The 23,096-nt window shown below is 37.7% G+C and overlaps 1 protein-coding gene across 2 annotated transcripts in view; it reads left to right on the top strand.

The window, feature by feature from the left end:
- Nucleotides 1-23,096, top strand: part of OCA2 (OCA2 melanosomal transmembrane protein) — a 199,257-nt gene that overhangs the window by 126,059 nt on the left and 50,102 nt on the right. For both annotated transcript variants that reach the window (XM_068681371.1, XM_068681382.1), the window contains 3 exons: nucleotides 9,733-9,860; nucleotides 14,688-14,747; nucleotides 15,291-15,395. In XM_068681371.1, the coding sequence (XP_068537472.1) occupies nucleotides 9,733-9,860; nucleotides 14,688-14,747; nucleotides 15,291-15,395 (293 nt within the window). The remainder of the gene's footprint in view (nucleotides 1-9,732; nucleotides 9,861-14,687; nucleotides 14,748-15,290; nucleotides 15,396-23,096) is intronic.

The following is a 23,096-nucleotide window of genomic DNA, read 5'->3' as shown; positions in this document are numbered from 1 at the left end:
TTTTCCCCTGTATTTTTTGTAAAGCTTTCCAACCTGGTTTGATGAGATAAAGAACCAGATGCAAAGCTTGGGAACCAATGTTTACGGACCTTTTCTCAACAGCTAAAAATATCATCCAAATAATCTGTGGTTGCCTGGAAACTCCTTCACACATTTCAGTGAGGTAGATTGTTTTGGTCCCCAAAACATTTGGATTAGGGATGCCTTCTTTGCATAGAGCAATAGGCTCCAGCTTTCAAAGTATCTGTGATGGTGTCATGCTCATGATATTGTGGGCAAAAAAGAGAACCTCATTATATCTGGAACTATGAATTTATTGTTAGTCTAATTAAAACTGTTATCAGTTTAAGCAAAACAAAACAAACAGTTATTGTTTGTGTACTTATGATAACACTAACACATTGAGTTACTTAATGAATACAAAAGCAAACTCATTAACAATTAAAGCTGTTGCTAATAAATAAATAAATAAAAATAATAAAAAGACATATTCCTAGTATCTACCCCTGTTATACTAATGTTATGGTTACCCTTTGATGCAATGTGGGGTGCAAAAGTTTACAGCTTTAGGCTGAGTAGAGACATGACGAGTTGATACCTTCAGGTCTTTGCTTGGGGTAGCATTACAAGGGTTTCTTTCTCCTCTTTACCAGGAGATGTATAATGCTGATGGTTTCTTCCTTCTTGTGCTTGAGTTGACTTGAGCTCAATTTTATCCATTTTTTGAAACTTCATGCCCTGCTTTTTAAAATCTTGTCTTCAATTCTACATTAAGTTCAATTTTGTCATATACAGTGTTGTGTGTTACATACTTATTCCTTGTCCTTTTTCTTTTTCTTTTTTTTTTTTTAACTTCAAAAATAGTTTTTGACTCATGTCTAAGTTTGCATTATTATCCCTAACTACTGGCTGCTGAGTTGCTGATAGTCCTAGAGTACTCACTATCATCCTATGCCCTCACTTTCAAGACCATTCCTATCACTTCACACCTATACTCCTTTATGCTGTGTTATTAGGCTCAGGTCATAAGTAGTTCATTATACACAGCATCAAAAATTGTAATTCCGAGCTATACAGGAACTGATACCAATATGCATGAAGCCACACAATTATACAAAAGTAAGCAAAAACAGAATTAGGTATGTTTTCTAATTTTAGGTTTTGGATATTTTTGTATCATCTTTCATAGAAATATAGAATATAGAATTTCATAGAATCATTAAGGTTGCAGAAGACCTCCAAGATCATCTGGTCCAGCTATCCCCCCACCACCATCACCCAATAAACCATGTCCCTAAGCGCCAGGTCCAACCTTTCCTTAAACACCCCCAGGGGCGGTGACTCCACCACTTCCCTGGGCAACCTGTTCCAATGCCTGACTGCTCTTTCTGAGAAGAAATGTCTCCTGATTTCCAACCTGAACCTCCCCTGGTGCAACTTGTGGTCATTCCCTCTAGTCCTACCACCTGCAAGAAGAGACTGATCCCCAGCTCCCCACACCTTCCTTTCAGGTAGTTGTAGAGAGCAATAAAGTTTGAGCCTCCTCCAGAGCAAACAACCCCTGTTCCCTCTTCCCTCAGACGCTCCTCATAGGACTGGTGTTCCAGCCCTTCACCAGCTCTGTAGAACTTCTCTGGACACTCTCCAGGGCCTTGATGTCCTTCTTTTGCTGAGGGGACCAAAACTGAACACTGTACTCAAGGTGCAGCCTCACCAGAGTAGAGCGAGACTGATCGGATAACTAATTGTTTCTTTTTGCTTTAGATTCTTTAAATCCTGACCTTGTAATGGTAAACAGAACAACAAATTATAGCATCTGACAAAAGTATCCAGCCTACTGTAGTAAGATACCTTAGCTTTTAGGTGCTCTTCTCCTCTTTGAAAGCACCCAGCCCTTTCTGGAGTTCCTTCCAGCTTCTTGAAGCTGTGCTTGCAGCCCTTTGTTTTTCAGGCGGTATCAACTAGTACTGTCAATGGAGTCTGGATCATTTGGCCTCATTTAGTACTCTTTTCCTCTCTGCTTTTGCTTCATTCATCTGTTCTGTTTTTTGTTCTGGCATGTAGTAGTATTCGCTTAAATTGTTCTGTATTTTTACTTGAGATCAAGAAGAGTACTGTACATGACTGACCTTCTGGTCTCTGAGTATGTAGCATGGAGATTTGATAGTGCCATGAAGGTGCACATTGCTTTAAGATGAGAATAAACATAATTGTATTTACAAGGTTAATATATGTTTGATTCATACTGATGTTGAAAAAAATCCTGGTCAAGTGTGTATGAATATGAGTTAAAAATAAATTTGACAATTATTTTGTAGTACTCAGAATGTTGGAGTGGAGCTAAATTGATGCAGTCAGCATTGACTATGACTCAGATAGTCCTGTTCAGATCTTAGTTATTCTTCTTTCTCAGCATAACACATTCTTTCTGAAAATAAGAGAAATCTGTTTTCTGTGGTCCTTGCAGTTCTTATTTCTCTGAGGCTAGTCTTCAAAAAAATTACACCCTTGAAATTGCCCAGTCATCTTTAAGAACATGTAATTAAACATAGAAATTATTCTCTGTCCTTGCAGTTGCCTGTACACTCAATGTAAGAAAAAACAGGAATCAGCAGCAGTTGTATCTGCTAGTGAACCTTTTGCATTTTAGTTCTTTAGTTCTTTCTTCTAGAAAAGTTGAGCTTCACTTTATCTTGATATTTGCGTCTTCTTAAATTATTTTTATCTTCCAAGAGCCAATGAGGCTACAGCAATAGTGTTTTTTTTTTCAGTGACCTTTACTGAGATAATATTATAATTTTTTAAAGACAGATTGGTACAATATACACAGCTATATGTGTCAACTTATCTTCTCTGTTACATGTAACACCTTGCTATAGCAATCTCCAACCAAGGTTTCTTGCTTACAGCATTCTAGCTCGGATGCCATTTTAGATTGTTCAGGAGAATTAAAAAAGTTGGGTGTTGACATTGCCACACCGGTGAATGTGATTTCTCCATTCTGACCTGGCAATACTACAGCTCTGCAGTAAAGTCCAGCCCACCCCGCCCCTATACAAAGAGGCTGACCTGTGATTACAGAGCAGCTAGTCCTCTGCTTCTTTGTTTTATGATACACTTCTTCCTTTTAACTTTAAAAATTTCCTTCTATCGGCGTAGGTTTCTGTTTTGTCTGCCTTTCATAGATTTATAGTTTCCATCAACTTCTTTCACATTCCTTTCTATCTTGTATTCTACTAAGCATTTTCTGTTGCAGTGTAAACTGTTCTGGACTGTCACTATCATAGTTCTGTCCCCAAGAAACAGCCTTAAGCTTGGTTCTAAAAATAGCATAGAACAGGTACAAATGATTTCTATGAAGCTATGCCAATAAAAAGAGACTGTTCAAAAGACCAGCAAGTTGTTTTTAAGAGTGTAATTTTATATATATTTAAAATAATATCTATATTAAAGATAAAACAGTGCTTATGAATTGACAACTGTTGCTTATTCGGTATGACTTTAGAATGTACAATTTCATGACTGATAAAACTAAAAAGAGGAATTGACAAAAACCTAAATATAGGGCATTTTAATTCATATCCAGTAGTACTGATGAAATGTATTACATAAGTAGAGTGAGCACTATGGTAAATGTCTTTAGTTTAATTGTTTCATGCAAATATTTCTATATAAGTACATAAGAGTATAATTGAATGAATGCTTATACATAACATTACAACTGTAGCATAGAGTATGAAGGACTGACATGTATCTTTAGGTTAAGTTGTGAAGGGTTATGGAGGTATCTGGACTTCTGATTAAGCTGTTGGGACACAATGATGAACTTTACTTCCTCATATATTCAATTACATGCTATGTAAACCATGATTCAAAGGTAAGAGACAAATATGTTCTAGCCTGTTATGGACGTTGTGGGCTAGGAGTGTTTTCATGCAATTCACAAAAAGTTGCTGTGGCCATTTTGACAAGTAGAAAATTGGTAACATCAAAGCAAAAGAATATCCTGCTTTGCTCAGTTACAAAAAATCCATGCATCCATTCCACTGTTTCCAGAAAGGAGAATTATACTTTGATCTGGTAGATGCTGGTCTGGCTGATTCTTAAAAATCCCTCTTTACTTCTCAGCATGTATGTGATTCTGCATACTGTGTAGCTTGAGTCTTTCTCACTGCTATTATGCCTCCTCACTCCCTTTTGTCCTATCCATTACTGCCACAGTAAACAGATTGCTCTCTCCCCTCTGAAGAAGCCTGGTATTTGCCTGAAGACTTGCAATTAAATCTTTTTATCTTTTAACTAAACATCCCAGAATCTTTTAATTTTTCATCAAAATTCAAGTTTTCAGACTGTTAACCATATTTCTCTGTCCTGGTTTTCTAATGGGTAGGCATCTTACAGTACACGTTTTCTGGGTTTACTGGTGAAGAAGAGAGAAAAGACTGCTTCACAGGATTTGCTGTTTTTTATCCTGACCCTGGATTTCAGGAGGCCATTAGGTTCTGTTGTGATCCACTGTATTTCCTGAGTCTTTTCTGCAGGACTGTTAGGTATTCAGGTACTTTCCAGCCTGGATTTGTGTAGTTTAAAATCCTCCTGCCTAATTGTAGTAGCACCTGTCTTTCTTGGGCAGCCCTGTTTTGTCCAGGCCAGTACTGAGATGGTGTAGGGTTATCCTGGCTTTGGCTTTCCGGGTAAACATCTCAAGCGCCATTTCAGTTTCCAGAAGAGAGAATGCACTATCAGTCTTCATATAGAAGTAAATTATTTCAAATTCTATGCACGTAAAGGAAACATACAGTATCTACATGTTCACATTGTTATGAGGAAGCTTATTATGCTTTTCAACTGCTAGTAGGTCAGACAAAATTACCTTTACTAAGGAATACAAATTTTGCTTAATGAGCATTTGAAAAGCCTGTAGATTACACAGTATTTTCATCCTTTCATTTCTTTCTCTTTCACCTATCTTCCTCCCACATATTCTAGTCTTCTTTTGGATTCTATTAGATTGTTTTCTGTTCTCTACTTCTTGTGCTTGATTATTTCAAAATAAGTTTTTATTTTTGTATTTTTTTATTTATATATTTTATTTTTTTAAGATGGATTGCAGTTGTATTCTGCTCATCATAAGCTATTTATTGTTCCAAATGTGGTTTTCCCTACTGGGTAAAGTGAATCAGAAAAGCAAAGCACTCAAGCTATTTCTCCTGTGCCATTTTCCTGGTTTCTGACAAGACACAGGAATCTTTTCTGTGAAGAATGCATTATAAATTTGCAAAGTGCATTTTATAATAAAAAATCATTTGATTTTCCCTAAAATAAATAGAAACTGTCTCTGTCTTCAACAGGTGCTGTGTGAGTGCAGAAATGGAATTTAGATTCAGTTTCTCTCAGCATTATATTTCCAGAACACCAATTGTTGTGAAACAGAAGCACTGAAAAGCAGTAAAAGAAGTGGTTTTGGGAAATACAAGTGGGCTTTGCTTTCACTGTAGTAATGAGAAGTTACTTTTTGAAATTATTTTTATTTTTCTTCTTTCTGGCTATCTTTTATGGCCCAGTAAGCTAGAAAATAAAGAAACAGAGATGACAGTCTTTAATGCACCCTGGTACTTTCAGTTCTTTGAAAATGAAGGAATGTTTCAAATTGAATCCAGGGCAAATGCAAAGACACCCAAATATATAAAACACTGTCATGAATGTCATTAGCAAGAACATTACTTAGAAAAGACTCAGGAAACCTGCCCGTTTAGAGAGGCAGGTGGCTACGTAATATCTGTACAGATGTAGTTGACTTTGACGAGCAGTGTGGCAGAGAATAACCAATCAAGCAGTTACAGCCCATACTGACTACTGTGGCCTTCAGGCACTAGAAGATGTTACTCTTGCCCAGTTGCAGGATGCTTGAAGTCAAACCTCAAAATCTTACAGGAAGTCCTCCAAAACTCCTTGAGAGACTCCCTCCTTCCTCTCCCCTTTTCTTTGCTCCCAGCCTGTGTTCATCCTCTGAGAGATGGGTAGCTATTTCTCCTCTTTGCAGTTACAACAAAAAAAACAAATACGCTCTGAAACGACTGTGCATGTAGACTGCAATAAGTAGGTGACATCTTCAATTCTTGAGATCTGTACTTGCTGGAGTACTGCAGGAGGACACATCCGTTACCCATTTGTATTTCCTGTGAACACTATCATAAGGAAGGGCACTGTTCTCATGCCAAGCTGTGTGCATAGAGCTAATGCATGCTGCTAAAACCCATGTTGCAACAAAATGCTTGGCTCGGTCCACCTCTTGTGCAACTCATATTTCATTAGTTTTAGCAAATGATTATCTCCATCTACCATGTTCAAACTGATTTGTTTTTGGTAGGGGTGTAGAAATAATCCCAGTTTTTATCACAGATTATTCCAGAACTGCATAGAAGTCTGTTCTTTAATCCTTCACTTCATTGTACCTAATGTTGTCACTTACAGCTGTACAAAATAACAGTAAAATTCTGCTTTTAAGCTCCAGATCTGTACCCATCTGCTTCCATTGAAGTGTCCCTCTAATACAAATTGCAATAATTTGCACTTAAGGCCCAGTGATTTTTGCTGGAATTTGGAGAACAGCTAAGATTTGAAATTAGCCAGTCCAAGTCCATACCACTTTCTTTGTGCTCAGAGAAAATAACTATTCCATTTGCATGGATAGATTCACCTTGCTTTAGGGAAAGGCAGAAAGCAATTCAATAATGATAGCAAAAAATGTGGTAGATGTCAGGAACTGACAGTTCCCTACTTACTTTCTTTTGCTATTTTGGAAACTCCTAAAGCAATTTATAACTGTTTCTTCAGTCTGATTTGCCTTTGCTAAGAATAAGACTACCGAAGATTTTCAAAACATTTTCCTGGAAGATCTTCTGTATGAGCTTCACCATTTCAGTGTTCAGGCTATGTGCATATCCAGGGCCAGGAGAGCAAAAAAACTGTACCCATTTTCAGCTTATGCCACGATCCAGCATTTACCTTGAACAGTACAGAGTATTACCACTCCTAGGTCAGTCCAGGAGCCTCTTCCCAACAGTTGGTAAAAATTCCATTCTTCACGAGAAAATTTGCTAGCTGCTTAGCAGAGCACAATGCATTTGCAGAAAGAAGAAAAACAATATTGTGGGTATCTGGAGCTAGGAAAGAGGGTCTTTTACACAAATCAGGAATGTGGCTGATAAGCCCCTTGTAAAATTTGGATAGCTGAGATGGTTATGACCCAGTACTTTTTTCATGGCCAAAACAAACCAACCAAACACCCCACCAGCCTTTGTGAAGATAAAGACTTTATCAAATGCAAAGGCATTTTATGTATCCTTTACCCCAGTACACCACATCCAGCTTTCCTCCTGATACAGCTGAGCCAGACCTTTTCTACCACTTGGTATCTATCTGCCTGTGTCAATGATGTGGGGTGGATTTGACCCTGCCTGTGCCATGTTTCATACTCAGTAGGGTAGGGGATGGCCAAATGAGAGTTTGCTTTTAGAGCCTGCATGCCCTGAGTGTGGGTTGACTTCACTGCTGGAGTTTCCTAAGAGACGGACCATCTGGGCTGTCCCCACCCTGCTCTCTTTTGTGCTGGTTTTTGCTCTCCTCTTCTCTTGCAGTATAATGTTCATGTATGAGCTACTTTTGACTGAGGATGAATTAGATCACTGTGAGCAAAGTAGGGACTAGATTTGCTCAGTTTGCAGCATGGTAGTTTCAGTCCTTGGTGATGAGCAGAGATGGTTGTGAGACATGTTTTTTGGGACCATTGAGGCACTCAGTTGAGATTTTACTCAAAATCTCTATCAGGAAACAATATAGGAACTGAAGCTACAAAATTCCAGATATAAACTTCCTTCAGAGTTTTCAGCCTTATTTAGTTTTGGCTTTGTCTCCAGTAGTATGGAGGTCTTTCTGCTGGTAAACCATTAGATTTCCTAGTCCTTATATCTGTTCCTTACAAGGATTTCCCTGCATTTTGCTCTAGATTAGCTTCACACCAGGCTAAGAAAAGTTCTCATGAGAGTTGCTTATCAGCAAATCTGCAGAACCAAAGTGATCAGTGGTGTCAAGAAAGATCATGGGGAGAAGGTGGGGAAAGTTGTTCATAATGCTGGAAAACATGTTTTCGGTCATGCTGAGGACAGAAGCCACTTTAGAGCTGTCCAAAGGAAAAGGTGGCACTTAGAGGAAAAAAATAAAAATAAAAATAAAAAAAAAAAAAAAAATAATGTTTACAGCTTTGTGATGAGGCAGAACCTTTGGTCTCTTTATTCTTCTGTATTTACATGGAATTTAAATAGAATATTGGTTGATCTTAGTTTTAATCTGTTGAATGATTTTGGATCCCTTTCTTTCTTTAACCTAATAGAAAAACAAACCCATGTGCATAAGCTGCAAGTCAAATGGCCTAAACTTTTATGAATGTCTTCTATTCTTGAATTTTCTTACAGCTGTGGTTCTTGAAGGCTCACTTTATTCATCTACCTGCTTTGCAGCAGGGGCCTATTCACATTTGGTCTTTGATTATAACTTTGTGATTTAAAGGTGTTTTTTTTTTTTTTTTTTTTTTTTTTTTTTTTTCCCAGTCAAGATTGTTATTCTTCTTTCCTCCTCACTTGTTCTGCAGTTTTTTTGAATCCATCATTTTTCTACAGTGAATATACGAGATAGCATTAGGTATCTGAAAAAATCACAACAAAGAGAGAAATTACTTGAAGAGGTGGGATGCTTTATTTCCGTGCCATTAAAAAATCCTAAATTATGTATTTCAGCTCTACGCATTAAAAAAAAAAAATCTGCTATTTAAGAAAAAGTAGAGAAGAAGAAAGAAAGAGAACATCATCCTGAGGAAAAAAATGCCAAAAAAATCATTTTTTTTTTTTTTTAGTTTGGTCTGAAATTCCATTCTACTGTTAAAGATAAATGTGCCAGAAGAATGAAACAGCTTCAGAAAGACCTTTAGCTGTGCAGGGAAAAAGCGAGTCTTGCTTGGACAAGAGATTCACTGCTTACATTCTCTGTCTGATTGAGCATTTCATCTGCATTTTCTCTCAGTCATCTACCAAAATGTGTCTTAAAACATCAGGGTGTATAGAGGGATCCTGTTTGCAGAGAGTCTATTTTGCTGTTTAAAGATGTTCTCCTGTTTCAAAGATCATTACACATCCTGAGATTATCTGCTAGCACATTTAGCCTGTGAGTCTTCAATGCCCTGTGGCTGCAGCCAGCCTTTCAGGGGGCTGCAGAGTCCTTCCAACCATCTCCTAACCACCTAAAATTTTCTTTGTGATTAAAAGTCACTATTTTTTTCTTTTGTTTGTGTTTTTGTTTGTTTGTTTGTTTGTTTTTGTTTCTTTTTGGGTAACCCAGACACGCCTTCTTTCCTTTCTTAATTATGCTTGCAGACTCTTCTCTTTCTTTCTCCTTTCTGGCCCTAGTATAAAGCTGATAGCAACCTGGCCCTCATATGGATTTTTTTTTTCCTATGTGTATGTATAGATATAGATATAGATATAAATTAGAAAGCACAAAACATTCTTCCTGGAGTACTTTTGAACTTCTCTTTTTAAAGAGTCAGAGTGAAAGTGTGGCAAAAACCTTTAACTGAAAAATGCAATACCATAACTTTCACATTGCTAGTACATAATGTGTGAAGTGTGAAGTGTTGTTCTCTCTTTTCCCAATGTGCTCTCTCTTTTTCTAATGCAGGCTGGATTGCCATTTTGGGAGCCATTTGGCTGCTAGTGCTAGCAGACATCCATGACTTTGAGATGATATTAAACCGAGTGGAATGGGCAACCCTTCTTTTCTTTGCAGCATTGTTTGTTCTCATGGAGGTAAGATTTTGTGATTTCTAAAGCCTGAGCAGATAGAACCAACTTAAAATGTGAATTTTGAGGACATGTATGTTGCCAGGCAAAGATGTCTTGCAGATTCAATTCTGCTAACGAAATGAAAATTGAATGCAGTCGCAGTAGTATGGAGTGAAACGGTGGAGTGGTAGAAGCCAGATATTTTTGACTAATTTTTCACTGTAAGCTTGGTCCTACTCTCCTTCTGCTGCATTTGCTGTGCACATCCAACACAATCATTTTCCATAAGTGGAATTTTTGTTTCCAGGTTTGTCTCTGCTCCATTCATTCAGGTAGTTTATATATTTATGTATTTATTTTGAAATTCTTTAGACAAGCAATAGAAAAAATAAAAGAGCAAGAATAAACCATAACTGAAAACTGCTTCTAATACTGTCAGCTACATGCTGGTTACCAAATGGCCTGAGAGCTTTCATGGGAGGATGGTTTGAAAGGATAATATCACTGAATTTCAGTTTCCAGTTGTAATTGTAAAAGATTTTTTACTTGAGCTGTCTGGATATCTCATTGTGTCATTTTTGTGTGTTTGTTCTAATAGTCTTTTTGATCCAGCCATTTTTTATACTAATTTTTTAATATTTATATTTAATATTATTTTTAATTTTTATATTTTTACATTACATTATATAAGTTTAAAATAATACAATACAATAATATAATACAATATATTTATATTTACTATTTGATGTTTTTGATTCTTTGTTTTACTGTTTGATGTATTTGATTTAGTGGATTTAGTTTTACTCCAAATGTTTGGAGAAATCTTTGTATGAATATCCATACTTGTATGTCAAGAAGGTTTCTGTGCATTTCCTAAAATATTTGGTATTTCTTAGTTGTTATTTTTTCCATTTAAATGATGTTGTTAAGTTGTAGAAACATGATTGATAAAACAAGAATAATCACTGGGTAGTGAATTGTCTTTGTGAGTAGTCTGGGAAAAGCCTGGAATAACAAATTATCTTGCACAGCTTTCCCCCTACTATGCACTCCAGTATTGGAAAAAACACACACTTTGTAAATTGGGATCTATAAAAAAACAATTCATTAAAAAAGAGGAAAAAAAGGGACTGAATTTTAAAGCAAATACAAGCATTGAATAACTCAACTAAATCTAATTAATTCCAAACTGGAAGTTAAAATCTGGTCACCTCTGAAAAGATAAATAGGAACTCTGATTATCATTAGGAAGCTTGTTTGAGACCTAGTAGGTCTAAAATTCATCAAGGAAATACTGATGTATTGCACACTTATTAGCACAGGCAATTTTTAGTTCTGTGTTATCAGGTTCTATATATCCTTGTGTTTTCTAGCTCTCATAGGGAATCCATACTGAAGCCATTTTTATTTTGTTAGCTGCTGCTGTAACAGTCTATTAGTTGCATTCCCTGACGTATTTATTGTTTTAGCTTGAATTGAACAGTTTTGATTTGAGTGCAGTCTGACTGTACAATAACATAGTAAAACACACAGGAAGTTATTTGCCATTTACTGCCAGACTTCAGATATGACTGCTATAATTCACTGAACTTCAGTTCTTCACTTTTATGGTTTCTCAGGTCACCAGTGAATAGTTTGCTAATGAAAGAAAAAATTTCCTGGCTCTTTAGTATAACAGCAATTTATAGTCATGAAAGGAACTTATCCTGGGAGTCAAGAGAAAAAGTGGGAGACAGTATATTGACAGCAGTCATCATGACATACTGCCCATAAAAGGGTTTGATGCAAATTTGTGTGCATAAAGTTCAGTCTAAAATGTTACATGATTTTTTTTTTTTTTTCTGCAGTAAAGCTCTAATCTTGAGCTGTCAAACTGGAAATCGTATGCTGGAAGGCACCAATTAGTGCAGTAATGCTTATTCCTCTCAGAGGACACAGGAAGATCCAGGAGACCCTCTGTGCAGTTTACATCCTGGGGAAGCCAGTGGCATGGTACTAATTGCTGCCTTTCACTTACGTGCTTGCAAGCAATAAGTCTGGATATTATAGACATTTTAAAGTTCGTTGCGTGATTAACACTGTCATCATATCCAACATGATGAGCTACCTGCAGAATGACTGTCTTGAAAGAGCAATGTGCATGTCTTTTACTCACTTCCCTCTTTCCTGAACATGTCTTCTGTAGTACCATGTCTGGATTCCAGAAGAAATTTTGGGTGATACTGAAAAGAAATATGTTGTGTTGATGGATAATTAAATAACAAGGCAGCACTGCTAACCAAATGTAACGCTTAGCTCTGCTTGCTGACAGCTACGTGAGAAGCTTATTTTAAGGTGTGAACACAAAGCAATTGCAGAAAAGAAAAAAAAAAAAGACAATATTACTGCTTTTACATCACTTTGATAAATATTGAGTTAGTAGGGGTGGAGAACTCATTGAGAGCAACCCTGCAGAGAAGGACTTGAGGGTTCTGCTAGACAAAAAGCTTGACATGAGCCAGCAGTGCACACTTGCAGCCCAAAAGGCCAACTGCATCCTGGGCTGCATCACCAGAGGAGTGTCTAGCAGGGTGAGTGAGGGGATTGTGCCCCTCTGCTCTGCCCTTGTGAGGCCCTGCTTGGAGTGCTGCATCCAGGTCTGGGGCCTCCAGCACAAGAAGGATGTGGGGCTGTTAGAGTGGGTCCGGAAGCGGCCATGTATATGACCAGAGGTCTGAAGCACCTCTCCTATGAAGAAAGGCTGAGAGAGTTGGGGCTGTTCAGCCTGGAGAAGAGAAGGTTGAAGGTGACCTAACTGCAGCCTTTAGATTTTTAAAGGGGTCTTACAAAGAAAAATGGAGAGCAACTTTTTGATCAGGCAGGCAATGATAGGACAAGGGGGAATAGTATTAAGATAAAAAGAGGGGAAATTTAGATTAGATGTTAGGAGGAAGTGAGGCACTGAAACGGGTTGCTCAGAGAAGCTGTGGATGCCCCATCCCTGGAGGTGTTCAAGACCAGGCTGGATGAGGCTCTGGACAATCTGATCTAAGGGGTGACACAGGTAGCTTAGAATCAAAATAGTAACTTAAGAATATAAAAATGTATTTGTTAAAGCCATGAAAAGTGTCATTATTTTTTAATGTAAAGGGTATGTGTATGCATCTTAAAGCTTTATCATCTGTCTTCTGAATGCAGCATTTTTAAATGTAGATGTACCTTTTCCCATGAGACGAGTTGTTAAAAGTAAATACAGTCTCTGGGTCATATTTAATAGGTGGCACTACTGGCTCTGCTCTCCTCCTTGTTTTCCTTCTCAATGGGATGGTGTTCACTTAGAACTTCTGAGTGAGACATCCTGTCTTTTATGAGATACAGGTGCCCTGCCTTTACCTATGCATCTGCTTTTACTCATGTGGCGAGTGGAAAACTACCAGCCCAGCCATGGTATTGGTGCTCCTGCAGCATGTAGGTGCTGCTGCCCTGTGCTGCTGGTGGTACCCAAACAGTTACACACTGCTGTCCAGCTGAAGAATTGCTGGTCTCAATGACAGCCCCGCTGTCACTCTGTCATTACTATGTCTACTGTGCCACACTACTCGGTACCTATTAGGATCTTTGTCTGTCTCTGTCATGGGATTTGACAGTGTGTGAGTTCAATGCTTTTTTTCCCCCCCCAGTGATGTCTCTGAAGAGCTCTGTCTGACTGCCCGCTGTGCAGGTTGCACAACATCATGCCATGCGAATGCTGACTTCTGCAGCTCTGTGTGGTGATGCTCTCAGGCTGCACAGTGTTGCATCTAACTGATTCATTGTCATGGCAGGAAAATGGAAAGTAGACTAACCACCTTGGTCTGGGCTGCACCAAAAATGATGCGATTTTCTTCCCCGAGATACTGAAAAGTCAAAAAATAGATATATCTCATTCAGCCTGGAAATAGTGCTTCATTCTGAATGCTTGTAAGAAAATAAAACAAAATAAACGTAAATTAAAGTCCCTTCTGAGATAAATTTACCCCCTTACCTTGTGTTTTGAAGGAATAGATCATACTTCTGGTGTGAGGACTCAGTTTGCCTTTGACTCCTATCTGCCCAAGGAGAGAACAGAGCCTGAACCACTGGGTTGGAGTCTTGCTATGTCTTTTCATGCCTGGTAGTAACCATGGCTGTCTGGGGTACTACCCAAGTATCCCACACAAATGGGAATAGTTCCCACAGGGAGGACACTGTGGAGCAGGTTGTCCCCTGGCCCAGTGGTTACAGGGCTCTCCTTCTCAGGCTGGATGCTTGACGTGGGCATCGGGGAGCTGCTTTTCCTGTCTTCTAGGTGCTGCTGCCTCTGTGCCAATTTTCATTCACCCAAAGCCTCTGGCCTGGTTTTAGCAGATGGGTAGTGTTAGTTTTTACAGGTGTGATGCAGCTGTTTAACAGAAAAATATATTTTGTTTTCTATTTTCCTTCACATAGGCCTGAGCACAAGATGCCTGACCTTTTAAATATGATACACTTCTGTCTACATTGTGGTTATGTCCAAGGTTTTGGGGCCACTGAATAAAAGTCAGTTGTCCTCAGGTATTCAGGAAAACTTGTTCACTGAAGAATGTATTCTTGACATTTCAGCCATTCTCTGATGCCTTTGCCCCAGGCTCTTGAAGCAATCCCACTAGTCTTTCCACTACAACCAGCCCACTTCTGCAAATACAGCTACCATTTCTGTGTCTGTTCTTTCCACCAACTGCAAAGTTGCTGTAAAAGCTGCAAGAGATGAATTTCAAGATCTTGTGAATAGAAATGAATTGTGTATGCTTACATCTACTGAAAAAATGTGGCTTCATCAATACCTCACTAGCTGATACCATTGTCTTTTTTTAGGCTTTGGCTCATTTGCATTTAATAGACTACATAGGGGAGCAGACAGCTTTGTTAATAAAGGTATGTTTAAAATATTGACAATGTTTTTCAGGTAAGGAAAACAGTTGTACTCTAATAAAATACTAAATAATATTTTTCTCTTGGAATTTTATGTTAAATATTATATTTCTACATCAGTAATATTGAGAAGGTATATCATACTTTTGGGTGGATGATATTTCAGTGTGTATGTATGGGCAGAAGAAATGTTGCCATAAGTGCAAAAAGAAAGCCTTTTTTTTACAGCCTGATAAACAAAAAATCCCAAGGTGCAAACAAATATAAACAGTGAAAGGGGAAAATTTGCAGTTACACAGTTAATTTGAGTATTAGAAATATCAGTCTTTTAATTTCTATTTGTTCAAATAGCCTTGAAAAAAAATAGTAATTTTGTTACTAAATGCCAGGCTATTTCTTTACAAAATGCTTATTCTATCTGAGAGCCTGAAGAAATAAAAGATGTTGATAAACTAAAACCATGAAGACCCTGTGTGATTGTGCCGTTAGGGGGACAGAGCAATACTGATCTCGTCAAAGTTGTAAATTAACCTCTTTCAATTCCAGGTTGTTCCTGAAGATCAGCGCTTGGCGGTAGCCATCATTTTAGTGCTCTGGGTGTCTGCTTTGGCCTCGTCCGTGATTGACAATATTCCGTTCACAGCTACGATGGTAGGAGTCGATACAGGTTTGATGTTTCCTCCTCCTGGTGCTGGGAAGGGAGCTGAGCCTGCTGGTTACAATTTGCTTTTTTTTTGACCTCTGCTATGTTGTAATTTACTTTATCGCCTGAGACTCCATCATTATTACAAACTTACTCATGTTCTTTATATGTCTAGCTGGCCATTGCTGCAGTTGTCTGTTGAACTAGTAGCTGCATTTGTAGTTGTCTGTTGAACTAGTGCACTGTTTTAGCTGCATTTTTGCACTTTCTTTGTTATATCAAAATAGATAGCTGAAAAGTAAAATCATCTTTTGAATGGAAACTGTCATTATCCATCTACTTCTGTCAGTGTTTTCCCTCTATTTGCAATGTAGTTATGCAATTTTTAAAAATACTTTTATAACCTTTTATAAGTTCCACAAGTTATTAATTCAAAAAGAGCAAATAATATTAAATATAAAAAGTGTTTTCAGCAGCTGATCCTAAATATCAGAAAAGTATCAAATTATAACAAATTAGGGCATGGTCAGATAGATTTATTCAATCAAGACCTGTATTTAAAGTGCAGTAATTCCTTAATTATGCCATAGGAATGATTCACTGTTACAGCATGTAACAAAAATTCAGAATTTTTTGGTGCTTTTTTTTCTGCCGTTGTCATTGGGTGGCCATGTGCACCCTTAGCTTGAGTCAAGAGTTAAGACGCTTCCTACAGGGCATATGACAGGTTGGATGGATTTGCAACTATATAATTATATGCTAATATGGTATTTTGGTTTGATCACCATGGTGTTTCCTGTGGAATAATATTGATTTAACAACAGACTGCAAGCAATATGTAGTAGGCAAAGGCTGGTTCAGGATGAGTCACCTCCCAGCAAACACTTAAGGACAATTAAGCAATAACGCAAAAATCTTAGCTTAGAAGGTTTTACCTCACATCCAGCTAGTCTATAAAAATTGGTTTTGAATAATAACAAAAAGCATCTCTATGCACATAGACCAAAAGGACTTTTAGAGATTTTGAAAGCAAACCTCTTTTAAAGACTGTGTGTATCGTGGAATGGTACTGAAACACAGGAGTCTTTTGGGTTGTAGACCATGGCTTTTGAATCTTTGAGGGATGTAAATACAGGCAGACAAGAAACGATTCCTGGCAACATTTTAGAAATTTCAAATACTTATCTTTTCCATTCTATTCTGGGCCAAACCTGAGGCTGTTGCAATCTATTTTCTTGGAAAATAGGTGGAGAGGGAGGGAGGGAGGGAAGGAAGGAAGGAAGGAAGGAAGGAAGGAAGGGAGGGAGGGAGGGAGGGAGGGAGGAAAAAAAATGCAGGCATATTTTCATCTATGCAAAAGCTGTCAACAGCTGAGGTGTTATGAAATTCCTGTATATGGCAGACTGAAGCCAAGACCTAGCATTGGCTAGCTCAAAGAGTGAACTAGGACTTTGGTCTTTGTTATTCTTCATCACAAAATTCCTGAATAATTAAGTCACAGATTTTTATGTAAGATTGTATGTGTTTTCAGTTAATATTATTTTTTTTTGTCTCTTTGGCACTTAGTTCCTACTGATGAAACAACAATAATTGCTTTTGGAAGGATATTTAACAGCACGCATGTCAAAGTTATAAACTCCAGATGTGGAGTATTACATGTTTTGAACCCATATCCTTTGTAGATTATCTTTTATTTAAATGGGTACAGTCCCACTGTCCATGTCACTGACAAAGATGTTAAAAAGTGCTGGTCCCAATACTGACCCTCAAGGAACACCACTCGTCACGGATCTCCACAAGAGATGCTGACTGCAACTCTTTGAGTGCAACCATTCAGCCAATTCCTTACCTAGTGAGTGTTCCATATGTAGAACCCATGTCTCCAATTTAGAGACAAGGATATCATGGGGGACAGTGTCAAATGCTTTGCATAATTCCAGGTAGATTGCATCAGTTGCTCTTTCTCTATCCACCAGTGCTGTAACTCCATTGTTGAAGGCCACCATATTTGTCAGGCATGATCTGCCCTTAGTGAAACCATGTTGGCTGTCACCAGTCTCCTCCTTATTTTCCAACATTTTCCTTTTTTCCCTTTTTAAAAATGGGGTTATGTTTCCCCTCTTCCAGTCAGCTGGAACTTCACTGGATTGCCACAACTTCTCAAACGTGATGGACTTTGTCTTAACTTCATCCACCAATTCCCTTAGGACCTGCAGATGCATCTTCTCTGGTCCAATGGGCTTGTGCACCTTTAGATTCCTTAGATGGTCTCAGACCTGATCTTCTCCTACAGTAGATGGATTTTCATTCTCCCAATCCCTGCCTTTGCCTTCTGTGACATGGGCTATTTGTCTAGAACACTTGGTGAAGACTGATGCAGATAAGTCATTGAGTACCTTGGCCTTCTCTGTGTCCCAGGTAACCAGGTCTCCTCTTTCCTTCTGGACAGGGCCCACAATTTCCCTAGTCTTCCTTTTACCACCAACACATGGAAACTTTTCTTGTTGCTCTCGATGTCCCTGTACAAATGTAATTCTGATAGGGCTTTAGCTTTCCTAACCTGATCCCTGGCTGCTCAGATGATTTCTCTGTATTTCTCCCAGGCTACCTGTCCTTTCTTCCACCCTCTGCTACGTTCTGAGCTCTAACCGCCCTTCCACCCTTTTTTCTGCTTGAGTTTAAGGAGCTCCTTGTTCATCCATGCAGGCCTCCTGCAGTTTTTGCCTGACTTTCTCTTGTTGGGATGCATCACTTCTGAGCCTGGAGGAGGTGATCCTTGAATACTAGCCAGCTTTCTTGGTCCCCTCTTCTTGCCAGGGCTTTGTCCCATGGTACTCTACCAAGCAGATCCCTGAAGAGGCTGAAGTCTGCTCTCAAGTCCAGGGTAGTGAGCTTGCTGTGCTCCTTCCTTGCTGCCTTCAGGCTTACAAACTTTGCCATTTCATTGTCATTCTACTCTTCAGCTGTACTTTCCCCACCAGCCCCTTGTTGTTGGTGAGGAAGATTTCATACTAGAAAGGATGTTTTAGGAAGTTAATTGTGTACTTGAAAGAGTGGACTGGGTTTCTGAAGTGACAGCTCATCATAGTTTGATTACTCTTAACTGTTTATGTTTTGGTGAAATTCTGTGCTAAACTAAAATAAAACTTTGCACCCACAGAAAGATAAAGCAGCAGTATTCAGACCATATTCCATTTGCTTGTTTCACATAATTTGTCATGAATGCAAAGGTCATGAACTGTCCCAGAACAAGATGATTGAAACTGGGTAGTTGAACTGTAACCAGAAGATTTTTCCCTATTTTTAATGCATTGGAAAGTGAAGGCCCAGCTCCCTAATTAAAATGTTTATTAGGGTGACTGTTTATTGTATTTAGTTGCATAAACATGCCTGGCACCTGTGATAGCTGCCCACACGTATGAAAATCCATATTTTTTTGTCAATATTTAAAAAATCTACTGTAGCAAAATATTTTGAATTTGGTATGTACTTTGTGGGAAAATCCTTGCACTCTGTATGCAAAGGTCTACGTTTTCAGTGTCAAACCTACTAGATGTAAACTTATCTGTGAATTGCTTAAAAACAACCCACAAAATAGTATGTGCATAAAGACTTAAAAAAGCAGGAGCTTAGTTATTAAGTCTTGTGCATTTTTTTTCCAGAATGGAGAGGATTTTTATTTATTTATTTATTTATTTTTTCATGTTGGATATCCAGCTTTCTTTGTCTGAAGAACAAATGTGGTGAATCACGTAGTGATGCTCTGTGTGTCATTCTATTAATCCGCTGATATTTTTCTTCCCTTTTGAACAGACTAGACTCACAATGACATTCCTTAATAGGTAGTCTTACTCATTTTTAAGACCTGTATTTTCCTAGTATTGTCATTTAAATAGCCGTGCATTTCTGCCCTTAGAATGTTAGGTGACATGATTTTATTACCAGCATGCTCTTTAATTTAATTGACATGTTTTATCAGCTGCATATGCTGGAGCCATCTGTTTATGTTTTTCTTTTATTACCGGAACTAAAAATATAGCCATAGTAAATCTTTGTTTTAGCTGAGTCTAAATACTATTTCCTCAATACATTGTAACAAGCAATTTCCATTAGCCACCTGGCTGGCAAGGTGACTTAGTCTCTGACAGGTCTTTGTTAGAAATCAGATAAATTTTGACCAACTACTTCTTACCCCTAAAACTATCAGTCTTTTCATTTGCACTACTGAATATTTCATCAGTATCTCATGTTCTTAGTGCCACTTTTATTTTTGGATCTTCTTTCCCTTCTGCCCTACTGGAGTTTTCTATGTTCTTCATTTCAATGTTCAATTAATGTGTAAGACTGTGCCCTCACAGTCTGCAGAGACAGACCAATCATCAACAGTTTGGGAAACTAGAAATAGCTTTTATTCTATTAATGTACATTCTCTGCAGTTTTCGTAGAAAATATCTTTACCACATGCGGTTCTTAGCAAAGTGTGTGCTGTGAAACCCCATATTGTAGAACAGCAATGAATCCCTAAAATAAAGATGTAAATTGCTGCTTTACTGTCATGTTGCACAAATAGACAAGATGGGCAATATGACCTGATGACTTCTCTTGTGCTGCATAAATACGGGAAAAACATGAATGAGCAGCTAAGTTACCCTGCTTGCATGATGGGGGTGTGTGATTACTTTTACAAATATTTTTGGAAAGCAGAGGGGGCTTACCCTGCTGTTGCTTATGAATCTTCTGCCACCCCAAGAGGCATCTCTCACTGACAGAGCAGCACTGTCTCTCCTCTTCCGTTTCCTCCCTACAAATCTAGGGTTCAGCTAGTTAAGCTAAATCATCATCTCTGCTTGTATTTCAGAAGAGAGTCTTCAAAGGTTCAAAAGATCTCTTACTTCTTGATCTCCTTGACTAGTTAAATGTCACGCTCATGAGCAAGCTTTGTCATAAAAATAGGTTGATAGAATAAAGGTCTTGATTCAACTTGCTCTTTGGTAATTAGGAGTCATGGAAAAGAGTCTGTGGCAGCAAGGTGTGAAAATGTTAACTGTTTGGTCACACATTTGCTTCCAAAGTTTATGTATCAAAATAAATGTGAAAGCAAAATGCTGGAGGCTCTGTTCCACTTTCATCCCAGGAAAACTGGAAGGAAAAAGGCTTGTGAGGGGTTGAATAGAGCCCCTCTGAAAAACAGAATTGAGATATTCAATTCTGACCCCCAATATTCTCTTTCAAAAAAAGAGATTGCCTACCACAATATAAATGCAAGGACTCTATTGAGAAAAATTACAGTATTTTATAAAATTTAGCTTGGTAGTAATTTACATATATAATTCTAGTCTAAAATCTTCCAGTTTTCTATTTTCCAAAGCATTAATTTAAAGTAAAAAATTAAGCTTCCTCTATTTGTGGTTGCTTAAATCTTGCTTAAATTTTCAGGATGCTGAAGAGCAGAGAGGAATGAGAAGAAATATGCTGTCCTACAGAATTATATATTTTGAAATTCAATACATTCCTAATATTATTAATTGTTAATAGCAGGTATATTTTCTAGGGAAGGTGGGCAATTGTATAACAGTAATAAAGCCCAACTCATTTTTTAAAAGCTTTCAGAACTATTCAAGATTACAGAAAGTCAACATAACCTAACACAATTGTTCAGAACTATATAAAAGAGCATGGCCTGTATGTGTGCTTTTTGGACCCCCATGAACGTAGCTGAGACATGTTAATAAATAAGTACAGAAGTGTTCCAGAGGCAACAGAACGTGTCCAAATACTTTACTAGTACATGTATATTACTAAATGCTGTGGAGTTTTTCGTTTTAAAATCAGTATGAAATATTAGAATATATATACATTTGCATTTTTGGTCTTTTAATATTTGTAACACACCCTATGTATTTCCAAAATGTATACCATAAACAAACATTTTGTTCACAAGGGTTGATTTTGACTAGGATAGCTATATAGACAAATGTGCCAGCATCATTAAATAGTTGTGTTGTTTGTGCATCAGCTTTTATTCTCTCTATATAACAAATTTAACGTACAATAGAGATTAATGACTAATGACCTCTCTATATCAAGTTTTGGGGACACCCTCCTTTTTCCATGTACGCTTATTATTTCTTATAGTTATGTTTTGATGTTTTAGTACTCAGAGACACGGAATCATAAAATCATAGAATATCCCAAGTTGGAAGAGATCCACAAGGATCATCGAGTCCAACTCCTGGGTCCCAAAAGGACCACCCAAGAAATCAGACCATGTGTCTGAGAGCATTGTCCAAACCCTTGAACGCAGCAGGCTCAGTGCTGTGACCATTGCCCTGGGGAACTTGTTCCAGTGCTCAGCCATCCTCTCAGTGAAGAACCTTTTCCTAAGACAAAGCCTGAACCACCTCTTTATCAGCTTCAAGCCTTTTTCTCAGGTCCTATCACTGATCACCAGAGAGAGGAGATCAACACCTGCCCCACCTTGTGAGGAAGATGTAGACCACAATGAGGTCTCCCCTCAGTCTTCTCTTCTTCAGGCTGAAGTCATATACATAGTGAGATGAGATAGTGAGTCATATAGAATGGGTAAGGGGGATCTTTTGGCTCTGCTCTCTTGAGGTATGTCACTCATTTTATTTAAATTCTGCCAATCAAGCAGTAATGTAGGGTGAAATGTGGTTCAATATCAAATTTTCCAGACTTTTTTTGCTAAGATTTCTCTTGCTGTTGAAATAAAGGCTATAAGAAATTAATGCTATCTTCCTGAAAAGACATTACGATTTTCATTCCAATATTGATAAAGATGCTGTTTATGTAATCTAAAGATGGAATAATGATGGAAACATTAGGTTTTTAAGCTTTATTTATTCTTTTATCTTTTTAGGGGCAACACTTAGAAAAACTATGAAAAAGGCTGCATTCCGTTTAAATTAATCGACAAATGTATTTGTACAATATGTATTGCAGCAAGCTATGTTCTAGCTTGCAAACTATCCTAGCATGGTTTGCTTTTGATGCTGTTGTATATGTTGTGTATTTTTTTGTAACTCTTTCATAGTCTGCATTTTTTTTGTCACTCGGGTTAAATATAACAGTAAATAAAGCTGAAGTTTGAGGTATTGGTAGTGCAAAAGTGTTGCCTAATATGTAATTGCATGAATGAATATGAAAAAAATATATACCTAAGGTGATTTTATGGGAAGCAGAGGTTCCCTTTGTAACAGCCTGTTTATGACCCTTATCTATTTAAAAGGTAATTGCTCAAGCACTAAGAGATGTTATTGGCTTTAATTGCTTTGCAATATCTATTTAAAAGCTCTTGCTGGTGATCAAATTCCCTAATTCTTCATTGCTTTTGTGTCATGAATGTTCTGAAGATGGAAATTAGAACACTCTTTGTATTACGCTTACTTTTATATAACAAAAAAATGATGCTAGTGACTTTTGGAGCCTTTGTGACATGTAGTTGCCATACAGAATATTCCATAATGTTTGCAAAAACTTGGTGCACTCTATGGATAACTAAATATTTTTATTTGAATCACTAGAAATTTAACTGAATGTTTTGCATTCATTTTTCATGTGATTATTTAAAACTGAAACTTATGGGGTGGCATTCCTTGTTAGAAATATCTCTTCTTTACAGAGGTTACATGCATGCTAGATCTAAATTCAAGCATATAATGGAGATCTATAGATCTTCCATTCCCTTT

Source organism: Anas acuta, chromosome 1, assembly GCF_963932015.1.
Source record: "Anas acuta chromosome 1, bAnaAcu1.1, whole genome shotgun sequence".
Lineage (NCBI taxonomy): Eukaryota > Metazoa > Chordata > Aves > Anseriformes > Anatidae > Anas > Anas acuta.
Note: the sequence above shows the minus strand (reverse complement) of the source record. Positions and strands in the feature narration are given on the sequence as shown.